General features: G+C 44.7%; 1 protein-coding gene across 2 annotated transcripts in view; it reads right to left on the bottom strand.

Moving 5' to 3' along the window:
* Positions 1-20297, bottom strand: part of SLC10A1 (solute carrier family 10 member 1) — a 34646-nt gene that overhangs the window by 4981 nt on the left and 9368 nt on the right. For both annotated transcript variants that reach the window (XM_066277771.1, XM_066277770.1), the window contains exons 3-5: positions 9944-10154; positions 3158-3336; positions 740-936 (exon numbers count right to left, since the gene is read on the bottom strand). In XM_066277771.1, the coding sequence (XP_066133868.1) occupies positions 740-936; positions 3158-3336; positions 9944-10154 (587 nt within the window). The remainder of the gene's footprint in view (positions 1-739; positions 937-3157; positions 3337-9943; positions 10155-20297) is intronic.

Raw genomic sequence — 20297 nt, 5'->3', positions numbered from 1 at the left:
ATTTGCCTACTATAGGGTCATTTCACCAGAGGAAGTTGCATCTTTTTCCTAGGGTGTAAATCAGTCCCTGAGGTCTAGAAAAAGTTTTGAAGGGCCCCTCAATTAAGTTTGTGGGAATAAGAGTAGAAGGATTGGAGTGATTAAAAATACACTGATGTTTGGAATATAAAATACTGAAATATGTTACCAAGTAAGGTTGAGTTTCCTGGTTTGGAAAAGATGGAGTTAAAGCCCCACTTTGAGGAAGGGACTCAACCTTCTTGAGTTTTGATTATATTTTGAAAAGAATGAAAGTGATCTGAGCCTCTTAGAAAATAGGTGCTAATTGGCTATTAATTCATTAGTAATCAGATTAAGGTATAAATCAGATCAAACTAGATTATTGTGATAGCTGCTGTTTTAATAAGCTTTAACTTAAATATTCATTAGTGTGTCAGACTTCCTGAATGGTGAATAGGGGCCTTTCACACAACTAATACCTCACAACTCTCATGGCCAAGACAATTCTGTTCTCCTGAGCCCTAACACGGTCTCCTCAGTTGAAGCAGCCCAAATGGCCTCTCCGTTGGAAACTGCAGTAAATGAAGTGGCCTTGGCTCTCTGAGGTCCCTTCGTATTTCTTGATGCTACCTGGTTCCTAGTAACTTGATAAGAATTATAGCTTCATCCAAAAGGTCCTTGCCAGGAACTTTCCTCCAGTATGGAAGCAGGTCTCCAAGGGGAATAATTCAATACTCACCCTTGGGAGGCTTGATTTTCTCATAGCACCGAAAGAGGACAATTAGGAGAATCCCTTCTCCAAGCTGGCAAATCATGTAGAGGAGAGGAAAGAAGAAAAGTGGTCCAATGACTTCAGGGGGGAAGGTCACATTGAGGATGGTAGAACAGAGTTGAATATTTTGGCATCCGGTCTCCATGCTGACAGTGCGTCTGCACCTGTGTAGGTTAAGAAAAGCAACTCTGGATGCCCTCACAGTAGAGGCAGGAGTGTGCAACCTTCCATATCTTCTCCCTCCCAGATACTGGAAGAGCCAATAAAGTCCAAGACGGGAAGGTGGCAGTGTAGCAGGGTATGGAATGCATGTGGTTTCAATAACTGAAGATGTGTCTTACAATTACTAACCAGCCTTATTATCTTGGGAATCTACAATTCATTCGCTTTTGTAGGATTACCAATTTAAAATTTGGAGACATGTCCAGCTGGTGAGGGATGAAAGGAAGGGATATCACTCATTGGCTTGTTATATTGGGCTTATACCCAGGACAATTACAGTTTCAACATACAGGAGAAGATTGAGAGGTTGGGACCTTGTCTGCACGTTTCTGGCTTGGATATAGAGAGGAAGGAGAGGGGTAGGGGTGGAGAAGCAGATGGGCGCTTCTCCTGTGTGCCCTGGCCAGGAATCGAACCTGGGACTTCTGCACGCCAGACCGACGCTCTACCACTGAGCCAACCGGCCAGGGCCCATTGGCAGCTTTTTTTTTTTTTGTATTTTTTCTGAAGCTGGAAACGGAGAGACAGACAGACTCCCGCATGCGCCCGACCGGGATCCACCCGGCACGCCCACCAGGGGCGAAGCTCTGCCCACCAGGGGGCGATGCTCTGCCACGACCAGAGCCACTCTAGTGCCTGGGGCAGAGGCCAAGGAGCCATCCCCAGCACCCGGGCCATCTTTGCTCCAGTGGAGCCTTGGCTGCGGGAGGGGAAGAGAGAGACAGAGGGGAAGGAGAGGGGGGGTGGAGAAGCAGACGGGTGCTTCTCCTGTGTGCCCTGGCCGGGAATCGAACCCGGGTCCCCCGCACACCAGGCCGATGCTCTACCCCTGAGCCAACCGGCCAGGGCCCCATTGGCAGCTTTTTGACTACTGTATCACCATGTGTGACATCCTGTAGTAATTCTTTATTAACGTTTTAAAAAATAAAATTTTTATTTTTTAAAACTACTTAAAAAATTTTACTTTTCAATTACTAGACATTCAATACTATTTATTTTTACAGGGACAGAGAGAGAGAGAGGGATAGATAGGGACAGATAGAAACGGAGAGAGATGAGAAGCACCAATCATCAGTTCTTTGTTGCGACACCTTAGTTCATCGATTGCCCTCGCACATGCCCTCTGCCCGTGGGCCCTCAGCAGACCGAGCAACCCCCCGCTCAAGCCAGCGACCCTGGATCCTGGATCCAAGCTGACGAGCCTTTTGCTCAAGCTAGATGAGCCCGCACTCAAACTGGCAACCTCAGGGTCTCGAACCTGGGTCCTCCGCATCCCAGTCTGACACGCCATCCACTGCACCACATCCTGGTCAGGCTCAATACTATTTTATATTAGTTTCAGGTGTACAGCATAGTGGTTAGGCAGTTATATAATTTACAAAGTGACCCCTTGATAATTCTAGAGCCCACCTAACGCCACCATATGTAGTTATTACATTATTGACTAGATTCTCTGCTGTACTTCACATCCCTGTGACTATTTTGTAACTGCCAATTTGTACTTAATCCTTTCCCCTTTTCCACCCAGTCCCCAACCTCCCTCTTATCCAGCAATCCTCAACTGTATTTTTAAAACAGTTTTTTTGGGAGGGGGTGGGGGGCGAAGGTTGCTAGGGTGCTACTAGTGTTTAGACTCCTGCATAAGCATTTGTCCACTACGCTTGAAAAGAGCAAAAGTTCCTGAAATGTATTGCTCTGTATAGACAGGGTGCTTGATGCTCCCATACCGTGCTCGCAAAGTTACCTGCTCCACTCAAGTAGCAGCTGTTTGTGAATTGAGCTGTCACTTGATGGTGTCCTTGTCAAAGCAAAAAAGGAGGAAAAAGTGGAAGAGGAAGAGTATGAACAACACTTGTCATGATGACATGGAGATGGTAGCATTAGCTACCAGGAAGTTGGGCAGGAGACGGGGTCTAGGCTTTGAGGGAGCACTTTACCATGAGTTGTTGCTCTTTGGATGGAGAGATGCGGTTGGTCTCTGGATCAAAGTTAATTAATCTCCAGTTCCTGCCCAATATTTCTCACAGCCCAGGGCCCCTTGTTTAGTTGATATATTTGGATGTATTGCTAGGAAATTGCCTTCCTCAGATCTCCTCATCCTTTTCCTGAGAGACCAGGACAAGAATGAGGCCCGTGAAACAGTGAGACCTAAGTAATACCTACTGTCCATTGAGGCGGAAGAGAGCGGAGAGCATGTAGCCCAGCAGGAAGCCGATGAAAGGCATCAGGGAGGAGGTGGCCCACAAGTGGGGTGTCATGACAAACATGATGCTCTTGCCCACATTGATGACAGAGAGCACTATGATGACCACACTGAGCAAAAGCAAGACGATCGTTCCTGCCTGTGAATGAGGACAAGAAGAAAAAGCAATTAGAAGGGTGATAGGGATAGAGAGGGGGAGGGGTAGTGAAGCAGCAGTGGGCGTAGGTGGTTGAAAACATTTTTAATTTTAAAAAAACATGTTTGAAGTGGAAGGGAATACAAAAGACCTTTATTTTCCATCTTGGATTTTTTTATTTTTTATTTTTTATTTATTTATTTTTTTTGTGACAGAGAGACAGCTAGGGACAGACAGGGAGAGAGATGAGAAGCATCAATTCTTTGTTGCGGCTCCTTAGTTGTTCATTGACTGCTTTCTTATATGTGCCTTGACCGTGGGTTGACTAGCGGGGGTTGAGGGTTTGCAGCAGAGCCAGTGACCTTAGGCTCCAGCCAGCCACCATGGGGTCGTATATGATTCCACACTCAAGGCAGGAACCCCGTGCTCAAGCTGGTGACCTCAGAGTTTTGAACCTGGGTCCTCTGTGTCCTAGTCTGATGCTCTATCCACTGCCACCGGCTGGTCAGGCACAGTTTTTGCATTTCTATGTTTCTAATCCATGTTCCAACTGCTGTGGTCATAAAATATCACCTGTGCCAACTAGTTCCTATCCCAGGATAGGAAGGAATTTCACAGGTCTCATCAATAACCACTGGCTTCAGGTTTTATTGAAAGATTATTAACTGATGAACTGCTCAGTTCACTCTTGCATTTTGAATTGATTTCTCCTTTTGGATTCTTGTCTCTTGTTGTGTTCTATCAAATGACCAAATAGTTTTTGACGCCATCAGAAGAGTGTAATGGATAATGTAGGGGGCATTGGGCTGCAGGAAATGTCCACGAATCCAGAAGCCCTTTTTCTGTGTGTGGGCATTCACTTTTATGCCCTTACTCTCGTTTTCCCACTCGGGGGGGCTGTAGAGTGGTGATGGACACAAACATTGCTGTGACCCTGGTGTGAAAACTGGCTCAGTTGGTCTCAGGGTATGTCAACTTTGGTGAGTCACTCAACCTCTTTGAGTGAGGTTGACAGACCGGCCGTGTAAGAACCACTCACTAAATTATAGCTCCTATTATTACTCATAGGTGAAGGAGAGGATATGAACATCCTAAAGTTTCCTGTCACACTCGAGCCTGCCATGTGTGGAAATCTCATGTTCACAACCTCCTGCTGAGATAGGAAGTCACTTCTCCATAGGTCAACTTATTTTTTTTGTACCACCTGACTTCACTGGCCTGTCATTGATGATTGAAACTGTGATGACTGTCCATTCATGGGCAGCCAATCCCATCAGCTTGACTCAGGAGATGTTCTGGCCCAAACTATTCCCACAAAGGTAGCCAACACAGCTTGGTGAATGACCCAACTAGTCGCATCCTCTCATTTTAGGAGTTTTCAGGATTACAGGGAAGCAGGAAGAGATGCTAATGTTAAAAGACATAAGAGGCCTGGGAGCTCCAGAAGCCACAAGCTGCAGAAGCTATGTGACGAAGAAGTCTGGTCAGTTCATCAGCACTGGGTGTGGGAGAAGCATAGGTGGAGGGGTGGAGTCACTGTACTGCCTGGACCCTTATTAAAGAGCAGTGGATGGCTTATGGCAAAAGCGGCTCCTGGTCGTGCTGTATTCTGGTTCATCAACCTAGCCACAGAGCCTTGAATAAACCGCTGTGTGGGTGAGATGAAGGGTTGCTTGAATTGCCTTTCCAAACGGGCAATCTCTGAAATTGTATCTTGGCATATCTTAAGTATGACCTACCACTAGAAATGTAACTGGTTGGACAGAGTTTTCCAGTTTTCTGCCAAAACCAGTTTTTAGGAGTTGGATAATTTTGATTTGAAAATCTCTAGGAGGGTTTCATGTGCAAAGAGGCTGGGATGACCATTGGCTCATTTTTCTGCTTGAAACTTACTATATTTTATGGAAATGGGAGATGGAGGATGAACACAGCCCACTAAGAGCCATAAAAGTACGGAAACCTCAGAGTTAGCCTCGTGACCACACGTTTATCTGTATCCTCACTGGGGTGATTTCTGTTTGGGAATATTTGATAAATGGCACTGCTGACCCTGGATGGTTAGCCATGCTGAATTGGGTCTCATGCATCCCTGTGTTATGCGGGTCACCTTTCATACGATTCTTTGTTACTGGTCCCTTTCTAGTCCAGGTGCACAGTAGCCCTTTCAGTGTTCTCTGGGGTTAGTGTGACTCCATTTTCACTGTGGAACTGAGCAGTGGATGTGCAGCACAACAGGAATGGTAGACTGACTGATGATCTTGCCTCTGCCAGGTAGGTTCCCTGGGCCTCAGTTATTCTACCTGTAAAATGGGAGTAAGGTAGGAAACTGAACTTCATCTTGAAGGACTTTCCAGCTCTAAAATCTGATATTTTTGCATCCTTAGAATGCTATCTAAAGTTATTCTGAAGTAAAAAGGAGGCATAAGTTCTTATATCAATTGTACTCCGGGTTCTAGTTATTTGGTTTTTTCATCTGTAAAATGGGGAAAGGTAGAGAGTTGCATTAAGTCATGTCAGGGGTCACCACATTTTTATATTCTGTTATTTTTTTCTTTACTCCTACACCCCCACAAACTATCTTGAATAAATGCAATGATGGACACAAACACATTGTTTTTGTTTTGTTTTTTTTCTGCTAGTGTGTGGGAGAGACAGGACTTGCCCTGATTCCTTTCTTTATTGTCAGGCATCGGCTGCAGGGCCACTGTGATGGGTGCTGGACATGGCCCATCACATGGACATAGCACCTCTCTTTTTGAGGAACTCGAGATGAGTGGAAAATCAAACAGTATCTGTAATACAGTATGATGTGTGCTACAAGGGGCTGGTGTTGGGTGCAATGGGAGCAAAGAAGACCAGCCTCTTACCCAGGCTGTGAGTTAAGGAAAACTTCCTAGAGGTGATGCCATTGTGTTGAGATGTGAAGGGTGAGTAGATGTGAGCCCGCTGAAAGGTGGTGAGTGAGTGGGACTTGGAGAGGGGAGTGTTCCAGGTCGAAGGAAGGGCATGTGCGAAGAAAAGAGCTGACATTGGAGAGGCTAGGAAACCAAATTGAGAAAGGCCTGACGAGCTTAAACTTTGACCTGGGGAGAGCTTTAGGTGGTGGAGTGACGTGATGGGGTTTGTACTTGCCACTCTCAGATTAGAACCAGGTCAGGGAGCCAGATTAGTGAGAGATGGTAGTGGTTTGAATCAAGACAGTAGACACAGGATAGGGAGGAATGGATGGACTCCAGCAAAAGCAGGGAGAATTGACAATCACTGATTAGTGTGAGGGGGAGAGACAGGGGTATCGAGAATAATTTTGCAGGGTGCCATTCATTGAGATAATCACAGGGGGAGGAGGGAAGGAGCGGGTTTAGGGAGGAGATGATTTTCATTTAAAACATGCTGAGTTTTAAATGCCTGAAGCATATTCATGTAGAAAGTTTTTAATGAATGGATTGCAGAGTCAGGAGAGAGTTGAGGGCTGAAGCTGCTGTTCTGGAAGTCATCTCGCCCTGTAGATGTTTGCCGAGGTGGGCTAGCTCCCGCAGTGGGAAGATCCGAGGCGAGAAAAGCAGGAAGCTGAGCTGAGTGCAGGGAAGTCACTTTTACTGGAGGTGAAGCACCCTGCCAGGGAGGTGGTAGGGAAGCAGGAGCGCTCGGTCACCGGGGCTGAGGGAGAAGGCTTCCGGGAAGGAGCCAATGGTCCACCACACCAAAAGCTGCTGAAAGGTCACAAAATTGAGAAAATCTTTTGGATTTAGTGATGAAAGAGGAGCCAGTGTCATTAAAATGCTGAATGGGTGGGAGACCAAGGAGAAGGGAAGGGAGGGGTTCACATAACAGCCTAATTGCGGAGGGCCTGGTCATTAGTGAGGGCAGCCCTGGTGGTGGTGTGGTGGGGAGAGGGTGTGGGGGATGGGAGATGTACAAGAGGAAGTGGTGGTGGGAGGGGTGTTTTCCAAACTGCAGCTAGGAAGAGGGGAGGAAAGAGCAGTGTTGGCCCGAGTGGGAGGTGAGGGATTGTTTTTTTGTTTTTTTTTGGTATTTTTCCGAAGCCAGAAATGGGGAGGCAGTCAGACAGACTCCCACATGCACCCGACCGGGATCTACCCGGCACGCCCACCAGGGGGCGATGCTCTGCCCATCTGGGGCGTTGCTCTGTTGCAACCAGAGCCATTCTAGCGCCTGAGGCAGAGAGAGGCACAGAGCCATCCTCAGCACCCGGGACAACTTTGCTCCAATGGAGCCTCGGCTGTGGGAGGGGAAGAGAGAGAGAGAGGAAGGAGAGGGGGAGGGGTGGAGAAGCAGATGGGTGCTTCTCCTGTGTGCCCTGGCTGGGAATCAAACCCGGGACTCCTGCACACCAGGCTGAAGCTCTACCACTGAGCCAACCGGCCAGGGCCAGTTTTGTTTTATTTTTAAAGATAGTAGAGAGGTGAGCCTGTATCAATGCTGATTGTCAAGAACTAATACAGAGATGTTCTAGAAATGAGAGCGAGATGGGGGAAACTGCAAGGGTAGGAGACATGATCAATAGAAGGAGGTCTCTGTGAAGAACAGGTGGGGAAATGGGAAGATGCCATCCAAAGCAGAGTAGGATGATCAGCATGGACAGGAGGAGACACGATGTCCATGTCTTTCAACAGGTGGGAAGGGGAGTTGTGACCACCGTATTAGAACTGGGCCAGGACAAGGGCAAAACTACTCTTTTTTAAGTGAGGGAGAGAGACAGACAGGGACAGATAGAAAGGGAAAGAGAGATGAGAAGAGCATCAATTCTTCATTGTGGCACCTTAGTTGTTCATTGACTGCTTTCTCATATGTGCCTTGACTGGCAGGCTACAGCTGAGCCAGTGACCCCCTTGCTTAAGCCAGCGACCATGGGGTCATGTGTATGATCCCAGATTCAAGTTGGTGAGCCTGCACTCAAGCCGTTGAGCTTGGAGTTTCAAACCTGGGTCCTCCGGGTCCCAGGCCGACTGCACTACCGCCTGGTCAGGCTAAAACTACTCTTGATAATGGTAGTGTGAAAATCAAATAACCCTGAAAACCTGAATTGCAGCTTTTCTGCCTCAGGGCCCACACTGCTGCTAAGCCTTGGCTTCCAGGTCTCCTGCTCTGTAGACTGGCCCAGGGTCACAGATCCAGCGGCAGAACAGAAACAGGCCCTCAGAATGTCAGGAGGCAGAGTCCTTCCTGAGGACAAGTGATGGACAGTGAGCCGGAATGGAGACCGGCAGGACTGAGCTCTGAGGTCACCAAAGAGCAGAGGGACCAAGGTTGCATTCCAGGAGTCTGTGATTCCTCCGAGGCCAAGGCAGTGGCGTGATGCCCTGTCTGTGCCCAAGTGCTCTCCTACACCCTCTGGGGTGCTGCTCCACCTCCTTTCATCCCCCTCCCGAAGTGCTGGGAGTGTGCACACCACCTCTTCCTCGGAGATCTACACCTCTGGCTTAAAAAAAATTTTTTTTTAAGACTTTACTCATTTTAGAGAGAAGAGAGAGAGAGAGAAGGGGGGAGGAGCAAGAAACATCAACTTCCATATGTACTTTGACCAGGCAAGCCATAGATTTTTGAACCAGCGACCTCAGCATTCCAGGTCAATGCTTTATTCACTGCGGCACCACAGGTCAGGCCCCTCTGGCTTCTTGATGAGTCAGCCAAGTTTGCCCTTGGTTCCCCCTGAGCTCCTCTGTCCCGAGGCTTGTCCCTAGACTTACCCAAATCCTATACCTTCTTCATGATCTGGCTCAAGACTACCCCCTCCAGGAGGCCTTTCTTGATTACCTGGCCCTCACTAACCTCACTTCCTTGCATTCTGCCCATGCTTGATTGTACACTATTGGGTCTTGTTTTTCATGTGCTTCTTCACTTTCTCAAATAAACTCTTTGAGACAGTGAATCCTCAGAGTGTGTAGCATGAAAATTAGCATCTAGTAGGTGCCTAATGAAAAGTTAATTACTGCCCTGGCCGGTTGGCTCAGCGGTAGAGCGTCGGCCTAGCGTGCGGAGGACCCGGGTTCGATTCCCGGCCAGGGCACACAGGAGAAGCGCCCATTTGCTTCTCCACCCCTCCGCCGCGCTTTCCTCTCTGTCTCTCTCTTCCCCTCCCGCAGCCAAGGCTCCATTGGAGCAGAGATGGCCCGGGCGCTGGGCATGGCTCTGTGGCCTCTGCCTCAGGCGCTAGAGTGGCTCTGGTTGCAATATGGCGACGCCCAGGATGGGCAGAGCATCGCCCCCTGGGGGGCAGAGCACCGCCCCTGGTGGGCGTGCCGGGTGGATCCCGGTCGGGCGCATGCGGGAGTCTGTCTGACTGTCTCTCCCTGTTTCCAGCTTCAGAAAAATGAAAAAAAAAAAAAAAAAAAAAAAAAAAAAAGAAAAGTTAATTACTAAAATAATGATTATAACTTATTGTTATGTGCAGTATTTTACTTTTTTTCTCATTTTTGAAAGTATTCTCAGGTATATTACAATCCCATGAAGTAGGTGTCCCAATAATATAAACTTTTTTTTTTTAAACAAGGATAAAACCAACACAGAAAAAGCCCAAATGACTTGCCTCAAGCCATACACTGGGCGATAGCGGGGTTCTCGCTCCCTGCCCAGGCCCCCAGGTTCTTACCTTAATGACGTAGCGTACATATTGTGGCCGTTTGGCATTTAGGAAGATCCCTATGGTGCAAGGAATGAGAATCAGGATCAGGGATAACACAATGCCTCCATAGGGTACCTTGTCCTTCAGGTCCCCATCATAGATCCCCCTGGAGTAAATATACAGGAGGAGGGGCATCATGCCCAGGGCAATGAAGGTGGAGCAGGTGGTCATCACGATGCTGGGTGGGAGACATAGGAAGAGTGCAGAGAGAAAGCCCATTAATATAGACCATTTTGGTGAGTGCCGGCTATGTGCTAGACACTGTGCTAAGCACTTTATGTATATTGCTTCATTTCCTTTTCCTGGTAGCCTTAGGAACTAAATATACTATCTCTCTTTTGATGAGGAGGCTAGGGATTAGACTTGTGACTTGCCCAGGATCATACAGGTAGTAATGGCTGAGGCAGGGTTTGTATGCTGGTCTACCCAGCTGCTTCAGTCCATGTGCTTCATTATTGGAGGGAGTGTTCTGATCTCTGTAAGAGAACTTGTTTTGCTTTGAGCACTTGCCATTTGTACAGCCCTTTTGGAGGAAGGCTGAATGACTTCATCACTTTGACTAAATCCCATTGGATCACAAGACGGCACCTGAACCACAGTTGTAAGTGTCTGTCTTAGGGCCTAGGGGATGGCTAGATACAATGGCTATTGAGATACAATGTCCATCTGAGAGAACAAGGATTAACTAACATTAAGAATGTTTTCTCTCTTGGAGATTTTGAATGTGAGACACAGTGACAGATGCTTGGTCTTTGAGAGTGGGTGGCATAGGAAGGATGGTCATGCAGAAGCCAAAGACATGCAACAAAATAGTTAACGGAGGTCATTATTAGAAGGACTATCAAATAACAGCAAAGCAGCAGAAACAGTAACTGAAGGACCATAATGGTGGAGCAATGGAGAAGGCAGCAATAGTTACCCACTGCTGAGTAGGTGACCAGATAACCTGGTCATCAGACTTGCTTTGTATCTTGATTACAATTCTAGTCCCGTCCCCAACACTGATAAATCTTTACTATCTGTTTTATCCTTACATTATTTAAGATAAATTGAGTGTGAGTCTCAGAGCCTGAATAATAATACATCCTCCCAGCTCTAATTTGTATCCTAATTGTCCTATTACCATTTCCATTTGGAATGTGCTAGATGTTAGTCCCAGGACCCTGTAAAGGCACAGACCTTCCAGAAAGACCAACTGAGAGACTGAAGCTGCTAGAGAACATTCTTAGATTTGTCAACACTGATCTTACCCTAGATGGCTCAGCTTCCATTCTAGTAGGAAGGTTGGGGGTGAAGGCTTGGCGAGACCCCAGGAAAATCACAGTGAGTGTGTATCCCTTCTCCACACAGCCCTATCCTCTATGCATACTTCTTCATTGTTTCCGTAAAGGTGAACTATGTCTTAAATGAACACCAAGTACAGCCTAATCCAAAGGGTCCAGAGCATAGCCATCAAGGACAACAACAAGGAGAAGGCATTACAAGGGATAAGAAACTGTCAGAAATGAGGAGAAAAACCTTAAAGAATATTGCTGACTAAATAATGGCAAAACCCCTCCCTTATGAACACCAGCAGCACTTAAGCACATACTTGAGCTTGTAAGAAACTAAGGGAGGTTTCCAGGGATCAGAAACAAAGTGAAGTAAATCTTCATTTAACATTGTTGATAAGTTTTGTGACTAAGCACAATGAGGTCTATGGCCATGGCTGGTTGTCTCAGCAGTAGAGCATCGGCCAAGCGTGTGGATGTCTTAGGTTTGATTCGTGGTCAGGGCACACAGAAGCAACCGTCTGTTTTTCCATGCCTCCCCCTCTCTTTTCTCTTTCTCTCTTTCTCTCCCCCTCTTGCAGAGCAAGTTGACCCCGGGTGCTGAGGATGGCTCCATGGCCTCCCCTTAGGTGCTAAAATAGCTCAGTTGCTAAGCAACAGAGCAACGGCCCCAGATGGACAGAGCATCACCCTGTAGGGGGCTTTCCAGGAGGATCCCAGTCAGGGTGCATGCAGGAATCTGTCTCTCTGCCTCCCTGCTTCCTGTAAGGAAGAAAAAATGAGGTATATACAGAAGGTAATTTTACCATGGACTAATTGACACAAACAAGAGTTAAATTCCTACAGCATCTCATCAACATTATAATGAAACAAAACAAGGACCTGCTCTAGTTAATGGGTGAGCTCGTGCTGAAGCTGCACCGTGTGAAGCGGGTGGGGGGGTGGGTGGAGGGTTACTGTTGGTAATCTGGAGGCTTATGTTTTAATGTCCAAGGGAGGGACCAGAATTGAGATCTTAGGCTACTGAAAAGAGGAGAGTTAAAACTAAGAGATCAATAATATTAATTTAAAAATTTGGAAAAATAAAACATCTAATTATCTTATGGGTCAAATGTAAAACAATAATAAAAAGGAAATATTTGGAACAGAATAATAAGATGATACATATTTAAAAACGTGGTAAAAAAACACACACAAAAACCATGTGGTGAAATGATCTTGGATTAGGCAATGGTTTCTTAGACATGACACCTAAAGCATGAACAACCAAAGAAGAAATATAAATTTGACTTCATCAAAACTAAAAATCTTTATGCTCCAAAGAACACTATCAAAAAAGTCTCCCACATAATGGGAGAAATATATTTGCAAAAAATCATATAAGGGTTTTGTATCCAGAATATATAAAGAACTCTTACAACTCAACAACTTAAAAAACCCCAAATAACTCAATTTAAAGATGGGGGAAAGACATGAGTAGATATTTCTCCAAAGAAGATGTACAACTGGCCAATACACATGTGCAAAAGTGTGTATAAGAGAAATACAAATCAAAACTATAATGAGGTACCACTTCATACCCATTAGTATGGCTACAGTAAAAATGATGGGTAAGTCTTGGTGAGCATGTGGAGAGATTGTAATTCTCCCATGTTGTTGATGGGATGTAATATGGTACAGCTGCTCTGGAAAACAGCTTGGCTGATCCTCAAAAAGTTAGAGATGTCATATGACCCAGCAAGCATTTCCTAAGTATATACCCAAGAGAAATAAACATATTTCCATACAAAAACTAGTATACTAATGCTCATACCAGCATTATTCACAATAGCCCCAAAGTAGAAAACAATAAAAATTCATCAGCTGATAAATGAATAAGCAAAATATGGTGTACTCATAAAAGCAACGTAAAGTGCTGCTACATGTTACCACAGGGCTAAACTTTGAAAATGGGAACATTACATTTCTGTGGAATCTACAGGGACAAAAAGGCAACTAGTGGTTGCCAGGGGCTGGGGTTAGACAGGATGGGGAGTGACTGCTAATGGGTACAGGGTTTCTTTTTGGGATAACTAAAATAATCTGGAATCAGATAGGGTTAATAGTTGTACAACCTTGTGAATATACTAAAAACTACAGAATGATACACTTCACAAGGGTAAATTTTATGATGGTATGTGAATTACATCTCAAAAATATTAATTTAAAAAATCTAGGCAGCAATTAAACTCTTAGAAAAAACTTTATGGCCTTGAATGTTTATATAGGAAAAGCAGAGACAAAAGAAAATGAGGTAAGCATTTTATTTCAAAAATTATAAACAGGAGCCCTGGCCAGTTGGCTCAGCGGTAGAGTGTCGGCCTGGTGTGCGGGGGGTCCCGGGTTCGATTCCTGGCCAGGGCACACAGGAGAAGCGTCCATCTGCTTCTCTACCCCTCCCCCTCTCCTTCCTCTCTGTCTCTCTCTTCCCCTCCCGCAGCCGAGGCTCCATTGGAGCAAAGATGGCCCAGGCGCTGGGGATGGCTCCTTGGCCTCTGCCCCAGGCGCTAGAGTGGCTCTGGTCGCAGCAGAGCGACGCCCCGGAGGGGCAGAGCATCTCCCCCTGGTGGGCAGAGCGTCGCCCCTGGTGGGCGTGCCGGGTGGATCCCGGTCGGGCACATGCGGGAGTCTGTCTGACTGTCTCTCCCCGTTTCCAGCTTCAGAAAAATACAAAAAAAAAAAAAAATTATAAACAGAAAAAACAAAGTAAACCCAATGCAAGTAGAAGAAAGAAAATATTAAAGATGAGTGAATAAACTTTAAAAATTATATAAATTAATTGAGAGGACCAATTAAATCAAGAGCAGGTTCTTTGCAAAGTCCAATAGACACCACTGACAAGACTAATCAAAGAAAAGGAAAGAAGACACAATTGATATTAGGAATGAAAAAAGGAACATAATTTCAGATACAATTTCATACTTTCATTTTTCAGTTAAGATTTAATAGACAATTTCCTGTGAAATATAATCTATAAAACCTAATCCAAAATATAGCTGAAAATCCAAATCAACTTAGAGCCATAAAGACATTTAATAAGTAGTCTGAAATCTCTCATCCAAACTCCACACCATGTGTCTGGTTTTACAGTAGAGTTCTACTAGATAGTCAAAATATACAAGTCCTAATATTATACAGGGAATACAAAAGGCGAAGCATGGCCCCTTTTTTTTTGTATAATTTTAGAACCAAAGCTGGAAAAGAACATTATGAGAAAGAAAAACGAGCTATTCTCACTTATGAACACAGAGGCAAAAATAATAAATAAATTATTAGCACATGAATCTAGCAATGCCTTTACAAAATAATACAATGAATAAGATGGGTTAATCCCAGCAACATATGAGTGGGTTAATGTTAGATAATCTACTGATATATATCACTATAATTAAATTAATAAATGGTATGTCATTCAACAAAATTCAATGTTTATGCATGATAAAAATTAGCACACTGGTAACAGAATGGAAATTCTTGAAACTGAAAAGGGTTATCTTTCAAAAATCTATAGGAAACAGTATATTTAATGGTGAAAAATTAGATAACTAGAGCAAGGATACCAGTTATCATCAACTTTGTTTTAAATTTTACTGTATATAGGTCTTTGCTAGCAAAGCAAAATGAGACATGGAAAAATTATAGAGATGGAAAAGGAAGAAATTACATTTTCATTATACACCAATGATTAGACTGTTCACAGAGGAAATTCAAGTGAAATTTAATTATGACTTGTAAATAAGAGAATCCATGTGGTCCCTGAATACATTAGAAATATTTTAAAAATCAGTTGAGTCTTGAATAATTGAAAAATAATTATCATATGATTTTTTTTTAAAAAGGCACCATTTATAATATCCACAAAACTACAAAATATTTAGAAATAAATCAAAATGAGATATGCAAAATCTTTATGGGATGAATTATAAAACTCTATAGAAAGGTATAAAATAAAGCCTAAGTAAAAAGAAAAGCTATACCATTTTCATGGATGAGAAGACTCAATATTTTAAAGATGGTCTCTAAATTTATCTACAAATTTAATGCAAATATAACCAAAATTCCAGAAACATTTCTTTGTAGACTTGAGAATTAATCCCAAAATTCAATTGCAACAGTAAAGGGTCACAAATAGTGTAATTTTCAAGAACAAGGTAGGGGGACTTACCTTTCAGATATTAAGACATTATAAAGTCATAATTAAGAAAAAGTAATATTGTGCAAGGATAGCCACATAGACCAACAGAAGAGAAGATAGATCCCAGACACAAGCCCATAAGTGTGAATTTAATCTGTAGGAGAGATAGTATTACAAATTACTGGAGGAAAATTCACTCAATGGTACTGGGAAATTTTACTATCATACAGAAAAGATAAAATTAGATGACAGCATATACAATAAGTTCTAGGTCATTGAAGATCTCCATGTGAAAAGCAAAACTTTAAAACTTTTTAAAGAAAATATAGGGGAATATCTTCATGACCTTGAGATTAGTAAAGAACTTCTTTTTTATTTTTATTTTATTTTTTTCTTTTCCAAGTGAAAAGAGGGGAAATAGAGAGACAGACTCCCACATGCTCCCCCGTCTGGATCCACCCGGCAACCCCCATCTGGGGCCGATGCTCTGCCCATCTTGGGCCATGCTGGCATCTGAGCTATTTTTAGCACCTGAGGTAGAGGCTCCCCAGAGCCATCCTGAGCAACTGAGGCCAATGTGCTTGAATCAATAGAGCCATGGTTGTGAGAAGGGAAGTGGGAGAAGGGGGAGAGGGAAGGGTGGGGAAGCAGATGGTGGCTTCTCCTGTGTGTCCTGACAAGGAATTGAACCCAGGACATCTACATGCCAGGTCCATGCTCTACCATTGAACCAACCAGCTAGGGCCAAGGACTTCTTAAAGAAACCAAAAAAACACAGACTGTCAAGAAAAAATATTGGTAAATTTGATTAAATTAAAATAAATGCTCTGTGTTATAAGACATAATTATCAAAGTGTGAAGATAAGCCCCAAACTGTCAGTTGGCTGTTGCAACATATAAAAACAATACAAATTCCAAATTAATAAGAAAAAACACAATAGTAGCCCCCCCAATAGGCAAAGGAGGTATTTCCAGATGAGAACATCCAAATGGCCAATAAATATTTGAAAAGGCATTAGACTTCCCATGAAATTAAATTTAAAACCACCGCGACCCATTTCAATCTCACCAGATGGCAAAAATTAAAAGGTCTGACAGTGCTTGCCCGACCTGTGCTGGCTCAGTGAATAAAACTTCAACCTGGATGCTGAGGTCACTGGTTAAAACCCTGGGCTTCCCTGCTCAAGGCACATATGAAAAGCAACTGTCATGAGTTGAGCAATCCTCCCTAACCCCAACTCTGTTTCTCTCTCCCACTTCTCTTTCTAAAATCAATAAATCAATTAAAAAAAAAAAAAAGGTTTGACAATTCTTGCCTGACCTATGGTGGTGAAGTGGATGGAATGTTGACCTAGAATGCTGAGGTTCTATGTTCAAAACCCCGGGCTTGTCTGGTCAAGGCACGTTCGAGGAACAAACAATGAGCAACTAAAGTGAAGCAACCATGATCTCGCTACCTCTCTCTCTTTCTCCCTCTCTCTAAAAAATAAATAAATACAATCTTTAAAAAGTCTGACAAGCCTGACCTGTGGTGGCGCAAAGGATAAAGTGTCAAGCTGGAATACTGAGGTCACTGATTCAAAACCCTGGGCTTGCCAGGTCAAGGCACATGTGGGAGTTGATGCTTCCTGCTCCTCCCCCCTTTCTCTCTCTCTCTCTCTCCTCTCTAAAATGAATAATAAAAAAAAAAAGTCTGACAATTCCAAATACAGATAGATGAAGACATGGAAGAAGTGGAATGACGATTTAGAGACTATTTAGAAGACTTTTTATTTAGAGACTATTTGTAGATGTGTGAACCTCATGACCCAGCCATCCTGCTTTTATTGTGTACTCTCTCCCACGTGAGCAGCAGGGCACATGCACAAGACTGGTCAGAGCAACAAAACATGAAGTCCACATAAACATCTGACAACAGGAGAATAGATAAATACAAGCGAACTCCACGGCAGTTCAAATGCACAAAGCGGCTATTTTATTTATATACCTATCTCAAAAAAAAGCAATTTGTCAAATGATATGGGCAGTATGATAGTGTTTGTATAAAATTTAAAAGCCTGCAAATACAGCCTGGCCTGTGGTGACGCAGTGGATAGACCGTTGACCTGAAATGCTGAGGTCCCTTGTTCCAAACCTTGGGCTTGCTAGCTCAAGGCACATATGACAAGCAATCAATGAACAACTAAAGTGAAGCAACTATGAGTTGATACTTCTTGTCTGCCCCCACCCCATAAAATCAATAGATAAAATCTTTTAAAAAGTTAAAAAAAATAAAAGCATGCAAATACAACAGTGTATCTTGTTTGTGGATCAGTACATAGGAGTAATGGTATAAAATTATACTATAATAGTGCTAAATTCCTAGAGGTGTTCCCTGTGCGCTGGGAGAGGGGAATGAGATTGGAGAGGGACACACGAAGCTATCTATTGATTTCTTCCTAGAAGAAAGGCCACAGATACAAGTGAGCTTGTTTTGATGTCATGAGCAGAGGAGTCATGCTTACTTTGGCTTGGCATGCTGGGAGTTCTGGGATTTGCTCTGGGACTTGGTGTGCCCTGTTCATGGGGGGTGTGAGAGCCAGACTGTGGACCTTCAGAGACCTCATCCACATATGTAAGTCCTGGATCCTGGTCAGGTTGCCCACCTCTAGACTTACTGGAATCTGTGACTTTCATGATCCTCAGTTTACCCTGAAGGACAGGGATGGGAAGTGACTTGTCTAGTTCTCAGATTTGGAACCTGTTCCATAGTAACATTGGGGACCCGGTTGCCTCTCAGGGGGCCAGGGAGCCAGGGGAAAAAGAGCACCTTCAGCTTTTTATTTATCCTTCCTGCTTAAGCTCTCAGAGCACTGCACACACCCTGCTTTTGGGCATCCGTACCCTGTGTTTGGGGAAGGGTTTTGAACCCCTGTCAATAGAGGCAAAAGCTGAGGGAGCTGTAAGGGGACCTGTCAGAATCTCTGTGGCGAAGTAGAAACTTCTGGGAAGCCGAATGGCTTCCATCTCATCCGGGTTATGTTTCCTCTGTCTGGTGGGTAGAGCTGTGGGAATCCTTGGATTGTGTCCATGGCTGCTGCCCCCACCCAGTGGCGCTGTTGTGAGCTGGGTCCCGGGGGAGCAGATGAACTTGAGGGACATCAAAGGTATTCAAAGGGACCTAGTTCCCTCTGGCACTCTCTGTCCCCGACAAGCTAAACTTGCTTCAGCTTTGAGGATATTTCTCTTGCCTATGGGTTACCTGCATTTTTTGGAACTTGTCTAAATGGCATTCTCGAGGAAGGAGCTGCCATGCCTGGCTGCCTTGAGAGGTGCCCCAGGTGGCCCGTGGTGGCGGCTGCCCCAGGCTCACATCAGCTGTGAGGCAGTCCCAGGAGGAGGGAGCCCAGGGCTGGCTCCAGACATCGCTTCCCCAGAAGTTCTGGAAAACCTCTGGCAGGTCTCTGGGCTTCAGCCCTTTCATGGGCAAGACTCTAGACGGGAACTAAGAGAGGGCTATGCTTATGGAGAAGTCTCAGACTGGTAGCCTTTGCGTGACATCTGGCCCTCTGACATGTATTGTTTGGCTTGCATGGCATTTTTTTTTTTAATTTTGAATGAGTTGCCAATATTTAAAAATTTGGAGATTTCACACAAAAACGGAGTTTCTACCTTCTCTCAAAAAGCAGGAAGCTGTGGTGGTGGGTTCCCACTCTCAGAGAACACCCGTGGCGTCTGCCCTGTGTAGGGGGGCCATGCCTCCAGTTTTTTGTTTGTTTATGTCCGTGCCTGAACCCTGAAGATATTTGAGTAAAGCACAGGCTGTGGAGCCCCTGGTTCAGATTCTGCTTCTCTAAAATGGGCCCCTCCCAGTGTGAGGAGCTCAGAAAAAGCGCTTGGCACAGTGCCTGTTTTTTTGTTGTTGTTGTTGTCAATTTCATTAGTTTAATTATAATACATGCAACAAGTTGTCCTAGAGCAGGGGTCGGGAACCTATGGCTCGCGAGCCAGATGTGGCTCTTTTGATGGCTGCATCTGGCTCGCAGACAAATCTTTAATAAAAAAAATAATAACGTTAAAAATATAAAACATTCTCATGTATTACAATCCATTCATTTCCTACCGCTCATGTTCATGATTGCCGGTGGCTGGAGCCAATCACAGCTGTCCTCCGGGACAACACCAAAGTTTTATTGGATAATGCATAATGTACACGTACACGGGTTGTTGTATGGCTCTCACGGAATTACATTTTAAAATATGTGGTGTTCATGGCTCTCTCAGCCAAAAAGGTTCCCGACCCCTGTCCTAGAGGAACTCAAATTGGAATCCGAAGTCTGGAAACATGTGATGGATATAGATCCAAAGCCATCAGAGGACCCCTTGCCTGACTGACACCTGACTTCCAGCATCACTTCTAAAACGATTAAGATACAGCCTGGGTTTCTCAGGACATGGAGGCTGTGCCGAGCCTTGTCCAGAGGCCAGATCAAGACCCGGGGCTTGCTGTGCAGCAGGAAGGGTTTGGATTAGTTGGAGGGGAGAATTTCCTCATACTGAGGTGGTGAAACACGGGCTATGTTCCCATGGGAGACTGTAGCAGCCAAGCCCCGTCTCGTCCTTGTCTTCCCATCGACTACCTCGGTGAGGGCTGACTCCTACGGTGGGGAGTCCAGAGCTGCTCGGACGGCGGCTCCTGGCACACCTCAAGTATCATTCTCTTGTTTCATTTAAAAATTGGCCCCGGCCTCACTTGGCCTCACCTGGCGTCACCAGGAGCAGCTCCTTCCTGTCTTGGTTGCTTTCCTTGGTAAACATTGGCCAGGGACAGGGTGCTGACAGACACTGCCCTACCTGGCACAGGAAAGCATCTCCACTGAGGACCCAACCAAAGGAC

The sequence above is a fragment of the Saccopteryx bilineata genome, chromosome 4 (genome assembly GCF_036850765.1).
Source record: "Saccopteryx bilineata isolate mSacBil1 chromosome 4, mSacBil1_pri_phased_curated, whole genome shotgun sequence".
Classification (NCBI taxonomy): domain Eukaryota; kingdom Metazoa; phylum Chordata; class Mammalia; order Chiroptera; family Emballonuridae; genus Saccopteryx; species Saccopteryx bilineata.
The sequence above is the reverse complement of the archived record's forward strand: the minus strand, read 5'-3'. Positions and strand labels throughout refer to the sequence as shown.